The sequence below is a fragment of the Acomys minous genome (genome assembly GCF_964271855.1).
Source record: "Acomys minous genome assembly, chromosome: 4".
NCBI lineage: Eukaryota > Metazoa > Chordata > Mammalia > Rodentia > Muridae > Acomys > Acomys minous.
This window is the reverse complement of record NC_140486.1, coordinates 102,059,848-102,080,761: the sequence shown is the minus strand read 5'-3', so window position 1 is coordinate 102,080,761 and position 20,914 is coordinate 102,059,848. Positions and strand designations below refer to the sequence as shown.

The following is a 20,914-nucleotide window of genomic DNA, read 5'->3' as shown; positions in this document are numbered from 1 at the left end:
TCAAGTTGGGATTCGGGAACCCCATAAGATCTAAGTACAACAGCTCTTTGTGGAAGACCCTCCACATCGGGAGTGGAGGGAGCCTTGAGTGACTTTGCAAGGAGTGAATAAAGTCCTGAGGGAATGTGTGTTGTTGACAAGGACTGGGAAAGCCTTCCTCTGGTCTGTGTGGGAATGCTGACAGTGTAAAGAAGGGTCTAGAGCAGTGGGTTGCTAATCCCGTGACTCTTTAATACAGTTCTTATAGTGCTGTGACTTCCCTCCCCCCCCCCATTAAAATTTTCATTGCGACTTCATAACTAATTTTGCTACTGTTATGAATTGTAAATATCTGTATTTTTCGATGGTCTTAGGTGACCACTCTGAGTCGTTCAATTGCAAAGGGGTCGTGACCACAGGTTGAGAAGCACTGCTCTAGGGTCTTGGATTCAGGATTCAGGTAATTCGAATCTCTTCCTTACTTTATCCCCAGAGCACGGATCAGCAACATTTCGTAACTCTTTATTTATTTATTACATGTATAGTGTTTTGCCTGCAGGCCAGAAGAGGGCACCAGATCACATTATAGATCACCATGTGGTGGCTGGGAATTGAACTCAGGACCTTTGGAAGAGCAGACAGTGCTTTTAACCTCTAAGCCATCTCTCCAGCCCCCATTTCGTAACTCTTAATTCTGATAAAAATAACTGTCTCCTAGCTGAACTGCAACTTGGCCTGGGAGCAGAATCTAGGCTTTTGGTATGGCCAGCATCTGGCACAGGGTCTGAACTTTAATGTAGTGGGGAAAGCAATGAGGTTCAGTCACAAACGTTATACCTTAAACACTTAAAAGCAAGTCACCTACAACCTGTTTCCTCGCGAACAGAAAGGAAGAAATCACAACTGTTTTTGTTCAACTAAGGTGTATACGTAAACTAAACGGAGACTGCTTTCAGCCTGTGAGCAAGAGATGGGACTTGAGCACCGCCAGAGCGACACCGAACAAACCTCCAGAACAACGAGTTCAGGTCCTAGAGAGGACGCTTGCGTCACTTCCGCTCGCCGGTCTAAAACCGCACATGTGCAGTGTGTCTTTTCCTCTTCGGGCTCTGGCTTCGGTTCCGGCAAGATGGTGAGTGTCGGTGTTACTGTTTTTGGAAGTCGCTATCCGTCTGCATCTGCCGTTCTCTCAGGCTTTCCGCCCTCACCCGCCTCGGGCAGCATGTGTTACCCAGTGTCCCGTCTGCCGTCGCGGTCCTCGCCGCGTGTGGAGCCCGGTCGGTGGGGACTCGGCCCCTTGGCGGCTCCCGAGCCCTGCGCTCCGGTGGATGCTGGTTTTGCCGGTCGAGCTTGGAGGAAACGAGGGCCCCAGCTGACACTGCGCGCCGTGCTGTGCGGGCCTGCTTTCCATCGCTAACGGTCGCTGCTTATTTTGTTTCCTCTGTCTACAGGCGAAACGCACCAAGAAGGTCGGGATCGTCGGGAAATACGGGACCCGCTATGGTGCGTCCCTCCGGAAAATGGTGAAGAAAATTGAAATCAGCCAGCACGCCAAGTACACTTGCTCCTTCTGTGGCAAGGTACGTCGGCCCCGGGTGGAGAGGAGAGAGGAGGGTAGAATCGCTCGTGACCTAAGGCGATTTGTGAGCGGCGGGGCCGGTGCAAGACTGGAGGGGTCGCGGTTGCTTTTTTGAAAAGGGGCAACTGAAGGATAAATGGTTTTGAAGGGGGGAGAAGGCGTTATCCTGAAGTGGGAAATGTTGGTGGTGTACCAAACCCCAAGAGGTCTGTCTAGTCTTAATATCCTGCTTGGCTTACTAGGATGGGCTTACTAGACTGGCTGCCTGTCAGGTGATAAACTTTCCTTTTGCATAGTTTTAGGATCTGAAAGATTCATGTTTTTATTAACTATCTGTAGACCAAGATGAAGAGACGAGCCGTTGGCATCTGGCACTGTGGTTCCTGCATGAAAACAGTGGCTGGTGGGGCCTGGACCTACAAGTGAGTGCATTTCTTTGTGGTGGTGGGGTCTGTGGACCACACAGCCCATGTTCCCAGTCAGGCACTTATTGGGATAGTCTTGATTTTTTTTTTATGTCGGGCAAAGTAAATATGCTTTTGGGTTTCTCTAGGGCAGGGTGGTGGTGGTGGTACACGCCTTTAATCCCAGAGGCAGGTGGATCTCTGAGTTAGAGCCCAGCTTGGTCTACAGAGTGAGTTTATAGACAGCCAGGACTGCACAAAGAAATCTTGTCTCGAAAACAAAACAAAAAAAGGTGTGGGTTTCTTCGTGTTAAAATTGAAATAGAAGACTATAAATAGCTTTTAAGTGACTTGGTTGGTTTAGGGTTGTATAGAAACATTTGAGGCTGGGCGTATTTAGTGCTGTGACCCTGACAGGGCCAGAAGTTGTTGCCTGTCATTGATAGCTTTGTTCTTAGAGCTTTAGCATCTGAGAATTAAAGCTCCCTCCCCTTGAGGGTCTGTAGTTTGCTCACTTAGAAGTCTCCAGCGCCTGAGTAGTGTGTAGCCTTGTGCTCCCAGCACACTGCTCCCATGATACAAGGCTGTTGCTGACAAATTGAACGTGTGGGTACAGTTTTCACTGCAGTGTTGGGGTGTTGGAAAGATAGAGTGGGTGTGTTGAAGCACCTGAGTTTAGGATAGCAGAAGGAAAGGTGGGAGCGAGGGAGCTGTCCTGGCAGGCGAGTGTTCATACGTGCAGTGGGTGGGCTGGTGGTTTGCTTTTGGGGTGTGAGTCCTGAGGCTGTTCTCGTCTGCCTTTGCTAGCCTATCTTCAGAGGAAAGCACCTTAAGGTGTCTTTTGTCTCATGGAGTCTGGGTCTGCCTCCCTTTTTAAATGTTTGAGAGAACCTTAGAATTGTGCAAGTGCCTGAATCCTGGCTTTTAGAGGAGGCTGTCACACCATGGTAGGTAAGAGTCCCTGTGGCGTGGCATTGGTGAAGGAGGAGACGGTCAGACTAACTCATCCCAGGAGAAAGTCTTCAGGATTGCACAACAGTGAGACAGATTGCTTAGGTTTTGTTTGTTTACATGGGTAATTATGTTGGAAACTTTCTTTTAACAGCACCACTTCTGCCGTCACGGTGAAGTCTGCCATCAGGAGGCTCAAGGAACTGAAAGACCAGTAGAAGCGCTACCGTTTGAGACTTGCCTAGCCTGCAATAAATGGGTTAATTTACGTAACGTTTTTGGCCTTGTTTGTGTTTGATTCCATTTTGGTGTATGTGCATCTTTCACTTTCAAAAGCAATTTTTGTTTGAAGACATACTAAGTGACCCTGGCTGGCCTTGAATGCCTGGTCCTCCTTCCTCCTAAGTGCAGGTGTGTGCTGTTTTAGTTTTTCAGAAATATGCTTCTTAAATGTGGCTTGCGTTGTAAAGTATACTGGACAGTCATTTGAGGTGGTGTGGCTGCACATGGTCAGCGAACTAGAACTTTCCGTTTGCACAGGGATTCCTAGGAGTGAATGTAATGTAGGCTCGGTAGGAAACAAGGGGCAGGCAGTGCATGTGTGCAGAAATGAGGGGCCAGACAAGCTTAGGATTTAGTTTATTTGGGATTAGTTTTATGGTGAGCTTTTAACTTCATTCCATTTACTGTCAGATTTATCAGGTGTGCTTTGGTCAGCCATGTCTAAGCTCCTTTGGTATCCTTGGAAACTTGCAGACTACTTTTGATATTTTGCGCATGGTGTGTGGTTTTTCTTAAGGTAAAGACTATCCTTTTGTGGGCACACCCCGTCTTGTATAGCATGCGTTTTTGCCTACTGGCTTTCTAATTCTAAGGTGTATGCAGTGTCCTGTTACCCATAGTCTCCGATGCTGCCTCGCCTCTGCGGTGCTCCTGTGGGTCCAGCTGTTGCTAATTCCGTTCACTGGTGTATCCCCAGTTACCATAATTCCTTGCGCTTGTGTAATAGGCTTCTTCCCACCGCCTCCACCCCTGCCAAAAAAAAGTGGTTCTCTGGAAGTTTTGTACTGTAGAGTGGGATTCAGTGCTGTGGGCTCGTAAAAGGGTCAGTTGACAGAAGCGGTGGGCGACAGGGCACATGGGTGTCTGCCCTGATAACTGGTACAGCCAAGTGCCCTGTGCCATGTGTCGTTCTGCTGGCTGCACAGCCCTGGTTTAGGTATATGATGAGTGTTGGGCTTACAAACCCGGAGTTTTGAAGGTCTTTTTGTTCCTTTGCATTGAAATGAGACAATGGGATCAGTCAGTGTTTTGTAGTTGGGCCTAAGCAGTTCACTTTTGGTGTGTGTATCACTGTGAAGAGGGCACCAGGTCCCCTGGAACTGGAGTTAAAGTTGTGTAGTGCCAGGAATAAAGCCTGCATCCTCTTAACTGCTCTAGCCCCCAAGAACTATGCTAATTTCTAAGTGATGAAGCTGGATTTGAATTTGGTTCTTAGGCCCCAGAGACAAGAATCATGGCTTTTTTTATTGCTTTTGTGACAGTTAAGTGGATGGTGAACAACTGCTAGTGATACTAGTTAAAAGTTGAAGCATAGTGTTTACGAGCTGAGGAAACAGGAACTTGGCACTCGTAAGCAGGTAGTGGCGAGAAGGCTGGCAGTTAGGTTCCTGCTTTATAAATTGTATTAGGTTGTCTTATACTCGGCTCCTTCCCTGCTGAGCATTTACAGTTTACCTGAGCCTTTGGTGCTGTGCATAGTCATTGAACTGAACATCTTAAAAATGAGCAAGGCATGTATTTAGTCCAGTGCTTACTTTCCATTCTTGATTCCCCTCTTATTTTTGCCAGGAAAGTTTTTATGTGGCGTTAGATGAGTATGGAAGAGGCATACCAGTCAAATATTTACTGATAACGTAATTTTATCATTTGTATATTTTCACATAAAGAATTAAGGGTAGAAGTGTTTGCTCTCCAGCCTAATACCCACTCAGTAGATTAGAGAATTGGCCACTTGAAGTTATTCTGACCTCTATGTGCATAACTGCACACATGAGCACATGGGTAGATATAAAATCTTGGTTGGGTATTTAGTACCACAAGATGTAGAGACAGTTTTATCTTTATAGTCACCAATGCTGAGAGTGCCACATCATGATACAGTGCAACAGGCACTGCCAGAAAAACTATTTGACACATTTTTATCCCAGCAGCAGTGTGCACCTTTAATCCCAGCACTGAGGAGGCAAAGGCAGGTGGATCTCTTGACTTGGGAACCAGCCTGGTCTATATAGTTCTGGAACAACCAAGGCTACAGTCTCAGACTTGACTTTAAAAAAAAAATAAAAAGTATCAGCATATGCTGCTGTCTACCCATAAACCAGGATACGTGAGAAATCAAGTGATGGTGGTGGGACTCAGACTCAGCCCACGAGAATTATTCCTTCTGATGTATTGAAGTCATTTTATTTTCCCAGCTTAAAACCTAGCGCCTAAAGAGGTGGTGTGTAGGGGGCATTAATTACTTTAGTTATATTTAAATGGGAATAATAGAGTCTAATGATTTTGGGCTCATACCATCTTTTAGATAAACTGGGCATGGTGGTGCATGCCTTTAATCCCAACACTTGGGAGGCAGAGGCAGGCGGGTGCTGTGAGTTTGAGACCAGCCTGGTCTACAAAGCAAGTCTGGGACAGCCAAGGTTAACACAGACCTTTGAAGGAGAGAGAAACCTGATTTTTAGGATCTCAAGGGCAGAATTGGAATGGTCTCGTGAGAGAACAGGTGAGGTTAATCCACTAGAAGAGCAACCACCTCGTGCAGGAGATTAATTGTTGCCAGCTGAAAAGACCCTGTGAACAGACTCTGGGAGGAGATACATAAATGAGCCCAGAACTGAAAGCAAGGCTTTTTGGAGACTTGGGATGATTTTGGCTGTTCAGTGCTGGAAAGCACAGGGATCCACTGCCTCTGCCTCCCGAACGCTGGGATTAAAGGCGTGTGCCACCACGCCCGCCTTGAAAGGGGCCATTTTTACTATAGGCTGAAGTGGACCGGGAGTCTGCAGCCTGAAGCTGGCAAGCTTCCTGCTTGTACCATCCCTAAGGACCCCAGTAGCACTAGCTCTTGGATAGAGCTGGGAGGCAAGGCAAGTGACAATGGCTGTACTGAATGTCTTCTTCCCCCATTTCTGAGCTTTGCAGCTCTGCACCACATTTCTGGTGCAGTCCACAGTTCCCACTAGGTGCTGTCTCCTGAGTCAGGCATTACCCAGGTGATGCTGACTGTCCATTGCTACAATTCCTACATAGCCTTATCTCCTCCCCACCCCCAAGTGCCCATGTGATAAAAGCCTAATTTCTAGGCTGTGACTGTTGGGAGGCGGGGCTTAGGTCACTAGGTCTATGGGAATAGAGATTTGGCATCTTCATTTTCTAACTCCTGCCTGCCTCTGGGTAGAGGAATTTTGATTCAGAACATAGCTGTTCTGGTAAGAGTTCATATCCAAACCTAGGTCTCTGTGATCTGCCTGGAATACAATCCAGGAGACAGGCAAGCACATTGGAGTTCAAGACCAGCTTAATACAGAGCAAGTTTAGGTAAAGGAAAGCTTAGGTCTAGGTGTGAAGGCAAAGTTAGTTTGTAGAAGGAAGCACCCATGTTTGAAAGTGATGTCTAATTGAGTGGGAGGAAAAGTGATGAATCAGATTTGACACAATAGGATACATCCAACTCTAATGAGAACAGAGGAAAGGAAAGCTACTTGAGGGGGCAACACAGAATGAGGAAAGGAGACAGTTTTACCAGGACAGTAAAAGGTTGTAGAGAAAGCAAGCCAGACTCAGGTGAAGACGGAATGAGCCAGGAGATTAGAACAGATTGCTGGCATTTGAGGTCAAACAGTAATTCATGGGCAGGGAGAGAGGCCAGGTTGAATAATCTAGGAGAGGAATTTGAGCTAAAAAAAAGAAACCACCAGCACATTTACACAGCTCACAGAACACACAGTTCATGGAGACCCTGGAAGATACAGCCGAACACAAGTGAAGATTGAGTAAGGACGGGGCCAGGCAGAAGGCTCATGGAGTAAAAGTACTTGCTGCAAAGCCTGATGACGTAAGTTTGATCTTAAGCCTCTATCTGGAGTCCACATAGACTCCTTCCAAGATGTCTCGTGACCTTCCTTATGCACACCATGACACACAAGTTCTCCCTGTCCCAATAAATAAACCAAAAAATGGTTATTTAAAAAATAGTCTGGGTGCTGTTATGGCTCAGTTTCCCTGTCCCCATTGGCCTGTGACCATGACTAGTGGATCCTGGGGAGAAGCAGGCACAGGAACAGCTGGGAGTGAAAGAGACCTCAGGTAGAGCAAAGCAGACTTCATTGGGAGGCAGCTTCAGTGAGACAACTTGCTTTATTGGGAACAAAGGCTACTTGAGGTGGGCAGGGCCTGTCAGGGCCCAGGTGCTGCTGGTTGTGACCTTATAAGGGAAGAGAAAGTTTAACCTGGCTACCAGGCTATGTGACTCTCTGGGTGGGGAGCAAAGAGCTACCTGCCCTTGGGCACAGGAAATCTGTCCTCTTGCCGGTCCCCAATTACCGGGGTTTGGACGTGCCACTCTTACTCTGGTCTTACTCTGGGCTGGGCTTCTGTCCCTACAACCCTCCCCAGCCCCACAGCAAATGGGAGGCAGGTGGATCTCTACGGAGAGAGTTCCAAGATAGCCAGGGCTAAATAGCTTCCCAAAATAATAACTTTGGAGGGTAATGTTAGGATGCATTGAATGACAGGTAGGTTTGGAAAGGGTAAATGTGAAAATGTTCTAAGATTCTCATATTCAAGAAGGGGTCAAACTACAGATCAAACGTCATAATCTCTATATCATTACTAGAACGTGTATGACTACAGGAGAAGTAGAGTTAGAAACTCTCAACCACAGGAAGGGTAGAGGGCTAAGCATGTGTGTAGCTCAGTGGTGGACTGCTTGCCTGTTGTGGGCATGGCCTTTGAGTTCAAACCCCAGCACAGCGCTCAGCATGAAAGAGCAAGGAACTAGTGGGCCAAGTAGGACACAATACGGTGGAGACCATGCATACTTATTTGCACATTAATGTGTCAAATAACATGTAGAATAAATGTTTAAAAGATAGGTGAGCTGAATTATATAAAGTATAAATGGAAGAAAGGCCTAAAGTATAAGGAATTAGATGTACATTATGGGCCATAAGGACACATTAAGCACATAGATACAGAGATGTGGAAAACAAAAAGTTGGGATGGTCCCCTTTCAAACAGCATAACAGAATTAGCCATAAGGAGGGAGCTAAGCAGGAAAAAGCACCTGCATGATTTTCAGTAATTTCAGGACACAGATGAAACTGAAACACTAAGCACTGGTGTCTCTGAAAGTGCTCCTGGGAGCAAACTAAAAATCCAAGAACACAGAGCAGTGCTCTCTGCAGCGAAATGGCTGGTGCCAAAGAACAAGGCCAGACAGCAAACTGGGACCCTTGTAACCTAAAGCCAGGAGCAACCTTTTTTTTTTTTTTTGGAGACTGGATTCACTTTGTAGACCAGGTTGGCTGCGAACTCACAGAGAACCACCTGCCTCTGCCTCCTGATTGCTGGCGTCATAGGCGAGCACCACCGTAGTTGGCTTTTTTCCCCTAGCTATTTTTTTAAATTTGTTTTTAGTTTCTGGTTTGTCATTTTGTTTGTTTGTTTTGGTTTGCTTTGCTTTGGAGATAGTTTCTTTGCTCTGGCTGTACTCTCTGTAGACCAGGCTGCCCTGTAGACTCAGAGATCTGCCTCCAGGGTGCTCGGATTAAAGGCATATCTCACCATGCCTAATTGGTTCTAAACAGTTATCTCTGCCAACCAAAACAGAATACTGAGAATGTCTCAGCACTTGAAAGGTGGCCACCACAGGGACTCACCACTGAAACCTTTTTTCATGCTGGGCTAGAGCTACCCCCCAGCTTTGTGACTTCCCACTTCATATTGTTGGTATTAAATGTTGAGGCATGCCTAAAATTTTTAACAGGGAAAGGCAATAATTATTGCTTGTCTATCAGTGTGTCTACAATTTATTTTGTTTACTGGCTTTGGAAATTACCCTCCTAACATGAGATTGTACGGTTGGCAATTCCGCTAGGTTTTGAAATTTTATATGATGAACTTTGACCTTGGAAACTAGAACTTTTACACAATTTTTTTGATCTATCTGTAAGTCACAAAAATACATACCTACAGATGCTACTCCCTTTAGCAAAGCAGAAAAATGTCATGTAGTGACTGCAAGCATCAAACAGAACACTAGGGGGTGCTACAGAGTGAGTAATGGGATGGGAGGGACATTTTTGACAACTATGTCATACTCGGGATTTTGTAACTAAGTAAGAATGGTGAAGATGAAGGCAGAGTGGCAAAGGTAAGTAAAACCCTGGGCCCCAAAAGGATTACGGTGATTCGGGGAGATTTCTGTTTCTGGATGGAGCTGGTGGTCGGCGCTGTGGGTCGCCTGTGGGAGGACTGTTTCTGCTCTGAGTCTGTATGCTCATGTGTGGTCATGGAGTTGTCCACTCGTTAAGGCCAGTACCTACTGACTTACTGGAGTTACATGCTAGCTTTTTCTTCTTCGCTGTTCTAAGTATATTTTGGGTTTGTTTCGTTGCTGTTTAATTGGGTGTTACTGTTTGTATATTTGCTTGTATCATGGTGATTATGTAAGGTCTACTTATTTTTTTTCTTTTCTTTTTTTCTTTAAATTTAATTAATGTATTCAGATTACATCTCAATTGTTATCCCATCCCTTGTATCCTCCCATTCCTCTCTCCCTCCCGCTTTCACCCTATTCCCCTGTTCTATGTCTGTGACCGAGGAGACCTCCTCCCCCACTGAATGGACGCTTGGTAGCCTGTTTATCCTTTACCTGAGTGCCACCAGGCCTCCCCACCATGGATAAGTGGTCAAATATGGGGCATCAGAGTCAGTCCCCACTCTCCACTCAACTGTGGAGAATGTCTTATCCATTGGCTAGATCTGAGAAGGGATTCTATGTTTACTGCAAGTATTGTCCTTGGTTGGTGCAGTAGTTTGAGCAGAACGCTTGGGCCCAGCGCCGCCCATCATGGTGTTCTTCTAAAGCCCAGAGTTGCCTGGGACTTTTGATCTTCCTGCCTCTCAGCCCTGTGGATGCAGAGGGTTAGGTGTACTCCACTCCACTCTGCTCTTGTGAGGCTTTTATACCTCTCCTCCTCCCTCCAAGCAGCTGCGCCTTGAGCTCACAGCTCGAGTCCGTTCTGCTCGTATACCGCCACGTTTCATTCTCTAGGCCCGGATTACCTTTGGGGCAGGGCTTAGAAAGACCTCACACACATCCACTTTGCATGGTCCAGGCTGTACTCTAAATGGCTTGAGCTGGCTACATCTGTTTAGTACTTCCCAGCTCTGTGTGACTATAGTGGCACACTTTACAGGACTCCGCAAGACCTCAAGTCCCGCATGTCTAGTCAGCCCCACCCACCGTCATGTCCTGTTTATTCCCTTGTAGAGGAATGTGAATTCAGAACGTGGCTGTTCTGGCAAGAGATCACATCCAAAGACCTTCTAGGTCTGTGTGACCCAGCTGGAATACAAACATGGCTTTAATTCAGGAGACAGAGGCCAACAGATCTGGGTTCAAAGCCAGCCTGGTATAGAGCAAGTATCAGGTAAAGAAAAGCTTAGGTCCAGGCATGGTGGCACAAGCCTTTAGTCCCAAACGAAGGTAAAGTTAGTTTATAGAAGGAAGCACCCATGTTTGAAAGTGATGTCTAATTGAGTGGCAGAAAAAGTGATGAACCAGAAAATATTTAACTGAATAGGATACGACCAACTCTCACGAGAAGAGAGAGGAAAGGGAAGCTACGTAAGAGGCAGTTTTACAGAGAGGAGGCAGATTTTACCAGGACAGTAATAGAGAGGTGGGTTGCAGAGAGAGAGAACTCAGATGAAGATGGAACGAGCCAGAAAATGAGAAGAAGCCAGAAGATTAGAGCAGATTGCTAAATTAGTTTGAGGCCAAGCAGAGCAATTCTGGGCCAAAAGAGAAGCCAGGTTAAATAAATCAGCTGGGAGAGGAGTTTGGGCCAGAACAGCTGAATCGAACCAGCCAACCCAGAGCTCAGAAAGAACAAGTAAGGGTGAGCTCATTAAGCAGTAAGTCCCAGAGGCTGAGAACATTCTAGGTCTAGTTTTGGCTGTACGGAGACTAGAAGCTTCCAGGACTAGGCCTGGGTTAGCAAAAGACACAGTTGAGTCAGGAGAATAAAGGCTGCTTTCCAAAAAACAAACAAACAAACAAAGCAAGATGGTGGTGGCGCACGCCTTTAATCCCAGCACTTGAGAAGCAGAGGCAGGTTGATCACTGTGAGTTTAAGGTCTACAAAGTGAGTCCAGGACAGCCAAGGCTACTACAGAGAAACCCTGTCTCGAAAAACCAAACCAAACCAAAACAAAAAAAAAACCCCAAAACAAACAAAAGCTCCTTTCATTCTCCCCGACCATGCTGGGGCCATGTGCTTGTGCTTCACTGTATTGTAGTTAGTCTTTATTTATTTATTTATTTTGGTTTTTTGAGACAGGGTTCCTCTGTGTAGTCTTGGCTGTCCTAGACTTACTCTGTAGACCAGGCTGGCCTCGAACTCACAGCGATCCGCTGTAGCTATTAATATAATGCCTTTCTGTCATCACTTTTCCTTTTCTCCTGCACTCTTTCCTCTTTGCCTTTCTCCACATGCAAGAAACTGATGCGAATCTTTCCCCATTTTATAGATGTCAGAAACTCTTGTGATTTTCCACTTCAAAGAGGGCGGGGGGAGCGTCACACAATGGGGGAAAAAGTGAACTTCATCCAGGATTTAAGCTCTTCAGTTTCACCTCCCTGTTCACTAGCTTGGGTATCAGAAAAGCTTTGTTCTCTTTATAGATGAAGAGACCAAGATACCGAATGGCACCTGGTGAGGGATCTTGATGGTTGGAAGCCAATCTAAGCAAGCGATCAGGATATAATTTTAAAAGACTAGCACAGGATAAAGAGAAGGTGCCGCTACCGTGAGATAGCTGTTCAGACAGCGGCAGCGGGATTCTGCTGCTCAACCCAAGCACATTCCCTAGCTCGAGCTAAGGCCACGCCAAGGGAGCACAAGCGGTGAACAGCAGGGGGCGCCCTTGCTAAGTCTTCGGGGACTTGTAAGACCGAGAGGGCTTTCTCCCTAGAGATCATTGACCATCATCTCTTTTCTCCCCATTTATATTTTACTATTATTTTTTATTTTTCTTTTTTTTTTGGTTTTTTGAGACAGGGATTCTCTAGTAATTGCCCTGGCAGTTCTGGAACTCTCTACAGAGATCTGCCTGCCTTTGCCTCCTGAGTGCTGGGATTAAAGGCATGCGGCCACCATGCCCAGCTCTCTCCCTACTTTTAACTTTGCTCGGTGCTCACGTATTACTTCCCTGGTGAAAGTGACCACAGCTGACCAACATCCCTGCTTCCTCCCAAAGGCCGGCGAGATTGCTGCCCTTCCTCCTCAGGAGTCGAGGCCAGCAAAGCCCAGGGACCAAATGATCGCAGCTTAAGTCGTTGTGCAGGCGGTAGATAGTGTGGGCATTCCACTGTCTAGGGCCTGAGGATTTCAAATGTAGCTTTCTTCCTCAGGCCGGAGCCTGGCACTCCCTCACATCCCTTATGTCCCTCTACCGTAAAGGCTCTGCGCATGCAAGTGGGGCTTAAAAACTACTTTCTCAGACCGGAAAGAGAGTTTGGCGATTAAGAGCACTAGCTGCTCTTACTTAGATTCCCAGTACCCACATAGTGGTTTGTAATGGTCTATAAACTCCAGTTCTAGCGAACCAAATGAGACTATAGCACTAAAAGACCACAACGGGGGTGGAGGTGGGGGTGGTGGAAAGATGGCTCAATGGTTAAGGGCACTTACCTCTCTTCTAGAGGACCCAGGTTCAAATCCCAGCACCCACATGGCACCTCACAGCTGTTTGTAACTCCAAGATCTGATACTCTCAGATAGACATGCATATATGCAGGCAAAACACCAATGCACATAAAATAAAGGTAAATTAAAAAAAAAAGACTACAATAGGATGTGTGGCACAGGCATTGCATGCATATAGGTACAGGCAAAACTCTCACACTCATAAAGTAAAAAATCTCTAAAAAAGACCTTCTCAGAGTAATGTAGCAGGTTCATTTTGGCAGGGACACTGTAGAGAGACAACACTTTGACTGAAGGCAATGCCCCGCACTTAGCAGGCTTGCGAGGGGAGAATGCAGAGACTAATAGTGATGTGGGGCTTTAGACTCGCCAGCGTTGCCATTCATCCCTCTCCTGTCTCTATAAACAGCTCACATCACCCCGTGTCCAAAGCTTTGCAAATGCAGCTTCAAGACTGTCCTCGGGTGCTGCCTTCTCACCTTCCCTATGCACACGGCACCCCAGAGCTGGCTTTTCCTGTCACCGTGTGACCTCTACCTCTGTGTGACAGTGGGCAAGGCAAGGCTGTGCTTGGTGGTCCCCAAATACAAGGAGTTCCAACTCCTGAGCTGCTACAGAACAAAATGAAGGCTCCTGTCTCCTTTCCCTCTTTCTCTGGACCCCCATTGTGCAGCTCGGCTTGGGACCAAGTCTTCAGGGGGGCTCAGCAAAGACTTGGTGACAAGCTGATTGATGGATCCCCCGCCTCTGGCCTGCCTTCTTGCCCACTCCTGCAGACTCTGGCCCTGGTCCACTGTCCAGCTGCCCGAGGGGGTCTGCTTTTCTTTGTTGAGTCAGCATCAATGAGTCAAGGCCAAGATCAGCTGGGCGCTGGGTTGGGAGGGAGGGGGTGGGAGACTCTAGGGAGACTGGAGAGGGCATAGGAACTTTGTGGCTCACAGGAAGTCATGGTAGGAAGCCATGAATGGAGAGCACTGGGGTGTATAGCGAGAGCGTGGGCCAAGGGCTGCAGTGAGAGTGGGACCTCTGGTCCGTGGGGTAAAGAGGCCCTTACTTGTCGGAAACCAGAAGTTTCCTCAAATCATGTTGTTAAGACTCCTAAAAACTCTCAGTCATGCCCCTTGCTTCAACTCCATTCTGATAAAGATGACAAAATGGAACCAGTTCTCTACGGACTCTGCAATGGGCAACGGGGAGAGGGCGCATGAGTACAATTTTCATCCACCTGTAAGCACAGGTCAGCCATGTCCCTTTTGCAGGACTGCTGAGAGTCAAAGCAAAGAGGCTGGTAGCATTCCCAGCACCCTCCACACTTCCTTACCCCTCCTTTATACACCTGAGTGCTGAGGAAAGGAAGACATCGTGTGTAGCTGGAAGGCAGATAGAGGGATGTGACTTTTTTGTTTTCTTGTTTTGGAACAAGGTTTCTCTATAGAGACCTGGCTGCCCTGGAACTTGTTCTGTGACCAGGCTGGCCTCAAGCTCTGCCTGCCTCTGCCTCCTGAGTGCTGGGATTAAAGGCGTACGACATCACTGTCCGAGAGATGAGAGACATAACTTAAGGGAGGTAGCTCATGTAGAATGAGAAGAGATGGTATGCAGCTCTTCCTGACAGCCAGGCAAGATGTTCTGTCATTGTTGTCCCCAGAATCATAGGTCACCTGGTTCCCATCTAGCTCTGTTGCATGTGTGTGTGTGTGTGTGTGCGTGTGTGTCCGTGTGTCCCCCTGTCTATACCATAGCATGCATGTGGAGGTCAGAGATAAGTCTTGGAGTCAGTTCTCTCTCTCCAGTATGTGAGCCCCAGCATTAAACTCAGACCAGCAGGCACATAGCAAGCAAGCATCTTTACCCCTGAGCTATCTTACCAGCCTCAGCTCCACCTTTTTATGTATTTGTTTATTTTGCGACAGGCTCTAACTCTGTAACCATGGTTAGCCTGTAGCTGTCTATGTAGACCAGACTGGCCTCAAACTCAGGAGATTTGCCAGTCTCTGCCTCCCAACTGCTGAGATTAAAGCCCTGTGTCATCACACCTGGTGGGTAGTGCTATCTTTTTTAAAAAGTGGAGATGTAGTGCTGGCAAGTAAAATGACCTTCCCACAGTCGGACAAGACAGGGACAAGGCTTTCCACCCTGAGGTTTCTCTCTGACTAAACACAGGATGAGGAGAGTTCAGAGCTGCTATTGGTAGAGTTGAGGATGAGGGCTAATTAGTACCCAGAGCTGAAGAGTTCTGGGAACCTTCCTTAGTTTGAGATCTCTGTTCCCCTTGAGGACTGACCCAGTGCCTTCATGGGTCAATAGGATTTGAATCTATTTCAAATCTATTTCATTCCTGAAAGATTGATTTGGGGGGGGGGCAGGGCACAAGAGCGAGCACAAACGGTCCATCACAATTTGGTTCCTACATGGCAGAAGTGGGGGCTGGCATGGAGGGACCTGATTAGACACGGGACTGAGAAGTCTGTGTGTGTGTGTCCTGTTTCTGGTGCACTATGGAAGTGGCAGACATCCGTTCTGGGGGCTGCTCTTGTTTCTTGCTTCTTCCTCAGTACCTACTGTGAGGGTTAAGGGGATAAAGTGTGCAGAGTGCTTTAGGCCTATAAACGGGGCCTAAAGAAACCCAAGGATTGTCTCCAGCCCTGGCTGTCCCCAATTCTCCGGTGGGTGACTTTCACACTTTTAGAGAAGTCTCCTGGCAAGAGCGGGAAGGCTTTCTGCTTTGCCTGCACATTTCTCACACAGTAAGATGCAGCTTGGGAGAGGAATGCAGCTGGAGTCGGCCTCTGCCTCAGCAGGCAGTCCAGGCCTCTGTGGGGGACTAGGAAGCCCCTCCGTTTCTCCAGGGCTTCCTCTGAAGCACGCAGAACATAGCATACACGGTTTTCTTTACCCCGCAAGACCAGGGCAGTGGTGAAAATGGGTCTTGCTTTGAAGACTGAAGACAAGGGGTCACACTGTGACCTCATGGCAGTGTCACAGAATCTTGGCACATTCTAGATAGGCAAGGTCTCAGAGATCCCTGGTGAAGTGCAGATGTCCAAAGGCTGCCAGGTCAACAACCACTCACCTTCCATCACAAATTCTCAGCATCTGAGATACACTATTTTTATTATCAAAGTATCTGTAGCATCCGTGGGCAAGTGTCCTAATCCATGTCTCTTCCCTGAATTGGAGGACAAGCTCAATAATAAACCTAACCTAAGATGCTTTTTATAATGATGAATGAAATGATTTTCAAAAGAACTGAGCTTGATTAGAAGCATTCATTAATATTTAACATTTTGTTATTATACTATTATTCTTTCTTATACTTCATAGACATCAAACTGAGTCCTAAAGAGGACACACACACATTATCAAACCAACAAGGTTGAGGATAAACAGTCTTTTTATTTCATTGATTAAACATAAGTGACCATGTGGGCATCTGAACATAAGCCAGGAAAGGCCAGATTACATCTTAGTGACACGTTTATTGCCTGCCTTCTGCGTCCACGTGGTTAGAGGTGAGGTGAGCTCCACTCTTATCTTTGTCTCCACTCCATGATGTCAGCAGATGGCACACCTAACTAACTCTTAGGAGGTGATCAGATCACAGCTGCCTACCCTTCAAACATGGCTGTGAGTACCAACGGTGGCTAGGCACGGTTTTCTTACACGGAGGTAACCAGATATTGGGGAAGAGTAATATAATCGCTGCATCATCAAAGATGACTTAGCATGAGACACCAGCCCAAGACATCAACATCAGTATAAAGAAGGAAACATCTTCTACAGCGCTGCAATGGCGTTTCGAGGCCCATTCCTTCTAGTGGTTTCTCAGGTACTCTAAATCAAAGTCAAAATCCCTGCTCACTGAAAACAGCCTCACAGTTAAATATGGTTCCATCCCAAGATAAGGTCTTTATACTCACACACTACTGAGCATTCACCTGCCCTCTCTCGTCTCAAGCAGCCTCCCACTTACCGTATGCCGTTGCAGGCTCCTCATGGTTCATTTCATGAACTCTGCTGATTCTGGGATAACCCATGTCTAGAACAAATAGTGGAAACAACAGAGGTTTCTGGGGAAAACAAAAAACCTCAACTAGATGTAAAATGAGTGCTGGTGTGGTCTCCAAGTGGGCTAACCACACAGGAGGGTCAGTTAATCCAGTCTGGTAGGTCTAGAAAAGAGATTTGGGACAGATAATGCTTCTAGAGTTTGATTCTTATGAAGAGGTATAAATTATGCAGCTGGTTGAACTTATAAAATGATACTGGGATCCAGTACAGTGGTTAGAAGGCGGGTTTCAGTCTTTCTCAAGGTCTTGCTTATTGGTGCCATCTTCGATGAGTGGGGGTACCAACAAGACACAGCCTAAACTAACCTAAGGCAATTCTCAAGGAAAGGGATTCTCTTTAAGACCAGAAAGGATCCCAAGGAACACATGAGTCTCCCGGAAAGCTTGCTTGTGATGCACATTTGTGAGATCAAAATCAACACAGAATCTCTAGATGTTGGATTCAGAAGTTTTTTTTGTTTTTGTTTTGTTGTTGTTGTTGTTTTTAAAGTGCCCATGAGATGCTTTTAAAAATCACATTTCAAGTGTGAAGGTCAATACTCAGAAGTAGCTCTAAGACTGCTGCATGTGAAGAGGATTCAGAGGAAACAGGAAGAACACGTTGAACAAAGAAATACACTGGAGTAAAAAATATTTGTTTTACCCATGAGTCAGGGCCAATGCCCTTTGGTAGTGTGGTGCAAAGGTTGGAAAACCTGACGCTTCTCTTTCAAGGCTGGTGTAGATTTCAGGAGTACTGCTCCAAGTCTGCTTTCTAATGCCAACGTGTGTTGTGTGTGTGTGTGTGTGTGTGTGTGTGTGTGTGTGTGTGTGTCTGGATGTGTTTGACTGTGTACATGCATGCATGTGCAAACATGTCCACGTGTTGCCTTTCATCTCTCCCAATAAAATAATTTAATAGCAAAATCTGGTAGCTACTTTATGAAGAACAGCCAATTAGGGATAAAGATGATTAATGAATGAAAGATAATGACATCTCTCTGTTTCTTTAGCCTTTGCAAAGAACCCAGATTTTCTCATGTGATCCTCCCGTAATGCTGTGGGGAGAGGTCTTACAAGTTAGCCTCAGTTTGCAGTCAGGAAACAGTGGAATGGGACCTACCCAGGGCCATGTAAGGTGGCCCCTGCTGAGAAATGACACGGCTCCTTACTTACATATTCATCTTTGAGAATGGTGGCGTGAACAAGAAATGTACCTCACAGGCTTGCGCACTTGTACATTGGTCCCCACGTGGTGGCGCTGTTTGGAGAGGTTATGGGAAGATTCAGCCTTGTTTCAGGAAGTATGTTGCTTGGGCCGGGCTTTGAGCTTTTAAAGCCTCGCCCACTTCTAGTTCCCTCTCTGCTTGATGCTTGCAATTGAGGGCATGAGTGCCAGCCTTCCCTAAATTCTTGCAGGGACAGTTAACAAGCTCCTTCATGTTTATTAAGCTAAGTTCCCTCATCGGCTAAATGGGAACCTAAAGCCTTCCCTGACCTTCCACATCACAGGAAGTCGTTTTGAGGCATCAGGGGATGTGATGTGTGATGTTGAGGCTACTCCATGTGAAAGTCCCAAACGGATGTGCAGAGTCATAATGGAGGCACAAAGTGGTTGAGGATAACCTCAGTTCAGTCGAAGATTTCTGTCTCTGTGGTGAGCCAAAGCAAGAAAACCTGCCACAGCCATCAGAAGACAGCTAAGGGGGCTGGGCTGATAGCTCATTTGATAAAAGAGTTTGCTGTGAAAATGTGAGGACCTGAGTTCAAATCCTGAGATCCAACATTAAAAAGCTGGATGTATAAGAAGTATTAGCTGGACTCGGTGTGCTATTAAAAAGAAGATGAAAACATAAAGTGGGAAGGGAGATGTGTTGGGGGTTCAGGATGAAGTGGGATTACTGGAGGGTAAATGCGGAGCTACATTGCTTACATACACATGTATGAAATTGTCAAAGAATATGTACGTGTATATCTTTGGAGTCCCAGGAACTGGAATTGAGGCCAGAGCTTTACTCTCAAAGCCCACCTGCAGTCATGCCCTTCCTCCTGCAAGACTGGACCTCCCCCTAGCCTCCCCAAATAGCGCCACCAAGTGGGGAAAGAGTGCAGTGTCTGAGCCTATGCGAGATTCCCTGGAAGCTCACAGCACACCTACCTTGACATATACAGTGGGAAAACAATAAGCAAACCCTGTCTCAAACAAGGAAGGGGGTGAGGACTGATACCTGAGGTTGTTCTCTGACCTCCATATATGTGTCATATGCAGACATAAATGCAAGAACACACACACTCTGCTGTCACTGACCTCAGCACCTGCTTCTTAGGAGACTTTGCCAGCTTCAAAAGCCTAAGTCCTGAAGAAAGAAGATACTGGAAGAAAATCATGAGACCAAAATGAATATATGCTGAGTTAAGACTTTTTCACTGATTACATTAATTTAGCATTTATAGTTTTTCCTGTAAATTTTTTAGTTGAAGTTTTCAGATTTTGCATAAATCATAATGAACAAAGAAACTTTTTTTTTTTTTTTTTTTTGGTTTTGGTTTTGGTTTTTCAAGACAGGGTTTTTATGTGCAGCCTTGGCTGGGCTGGACTCACTTTGTAGACCAAGCTGGCCTCGAACTCACAGTGATCTGTCTGCCTCTGCCTCCCGAGTGCTGGGATTAAAGGCGTGCGCCATCACCGCCTAGCCCACAAATAAACTTTAAACAACTATAAATTCAGGTTTTTAGCCAAGTGGTGGTGGAGCATGCCTTTAACCCAACATATGAGAGGCAGAGGCAGCCTCTGTAAGCTGAAGGCCAGCCTGGTGTACAGAGTAAGTCCCAAGACAGCCAGGGTTACACACAGGGAAACTTCATCTCAGAAAAAAAAGAATCAGTTTTTGTTTTACTCCATTGTATTTTATTTTTGTTGTTGAGATAGGGTCCTGCTTGTAACATAGCCTGGCACAGACCTCACATTCCTCCTGCTCATCCCAGGTTGGGATCACAGGCATATACACACATACACACACCCAGATATACATTTCATAAGTCTCTGCTAGCTAAACCCAAAAAGCAAAATTAGAGCTATGCTAGAGAGACTTCATGGGCAAAATTTGTATTTGTGTCTGTGTGTCAGTGTGGGGCGTGAGTGCAGGCACCCATGAAGGCCAGAGGTCTTAGATACCCTGGAGTTACAGGGGGTTGTGAGGTACCTGACATGGGAGCTGAAACGAAACTTGGGTCCACTGTGAGAGCAGCACGCTCGTAACCACTGACCTACCTCAAAGCCTCTACCATGGCTGCATCATGATGCATGGCTGCGTCATAGCGGAGAGCCCGCAGGAGAACAACTGTCCAAGCCCACAAGGGTCGTAGCCAGCTCTGCCAACAGCCCGTGAACTCTCTCTTCAGTGAGGGTACCAAGCTAGAAACTTCACTTCTTCTCTACAGCGAGCGAGTAGGTTTATCTTCGTCTGCCCTCCCTTCCCAACTCCTCCCTTTTGGGGGTTTATATATTCTGTGTATACATATATATTTATATATTCTGTGTAGTACATGAGGAGCTATTTTGAGAACAGAGCCCGAGACAAATCACGAAATATATCTATGTATCATATACACCTTATATACACAACTCAAAGGGAATCTTATACACTATTTTTAACGGCAATCCAGCCATGAGAGGCCAGATGTGGAATTTTTCCACTAGTGGAAAGTCACCACAGCACTCAAAAGCTTTCAGATTTGGGGTGTTTGGGTTAGAGACACTTAAGTAAGGCAGATGGAGCCATCAGCTAGGTAGCTCCACACCAGGACTGTCTGGATGGGCTCAAGGACAGCGTGATCCCGCTCGCAGTGGCCCTGAGGCCCATGCAAGCTGACTTTGCCCTTTTTTACTAAGGGCATCTCTGGCTCCTGGGAGGCAGGTTCTGGGGTGGGAGCCTCACCCTGGGTTTCTAATGA

General features: G+C 46.5%; 1 protein-coding gene and 1 long non-coding RNA gene across 2 annotated transcripts in view; both read left to right on the top strand.

The window, feature by feature from the left end:
* The first annotated feature begins 935 nt into the window (after window positions 1–935).
* Window positions 936–3,181, top strand: RPL37A (ribosomal protein L37a). Its single transcript, XM_084778066.1, has 4 exons — window positions 936–1,111; window positions 1,431–1,559; window positions 1,898–1,980; window positions 3,068–3,181. The coding sequence occupies exons 1-4, from the start codon at window positions 950–952 to the stop codon at window positions 3,129–3,131; spliced, it is 438 nt and encodes a 145-aa protein (XP_084634192.1). The 5' UTR covers window positions 936–949; the 3' UTR covers window positions 3,132–3,181.
* A 6,111-nt stretch (window positions 3,182–9,292) lies between these two features.
* LOC311596044 overlaps window positions 9,293–20,914 on the top strand; it is a 46,422-nt gene continuing 34,800 nt past the window's right edge. Inside the window, exon 1 of the long non-coding RNA XR_014778678.1 lies at window positions 9,293–9,349. This is a non-coding gene — a long non-coding RNA (uncharacterized lncRNA). The remainder of the gene's footprint in view (window positions 9,350–20,914) is intronic.

What these genes read in the sequence shown, in the direction of transcription:
- RPL37A (XM_084778066.1), top strand. Translation starts at nt 950, where the DNA reads ATGGGACTTGAGCACCGCCAGAGCGACACCGAACAAACCTCCAGAACA. An exon ending in GCTTCGGTTCCGGCAAGATG is followed by an intron (nt 1,112 to 1,430) that starts GTGAGTGTCGGT and finishes CTCTGTCTACAG; the next exon opens with GCGAAACGCACCAAGAAGGT. An exon ending in GGTGGGGCCTGGACCTACAA is followed by an intron (nt 1,981 to 3,067) that starts GTGAGTGCATTT and finishes TTCTTTTAACAG; the next exon opens with CACCACTTCTGCCGTCACGG.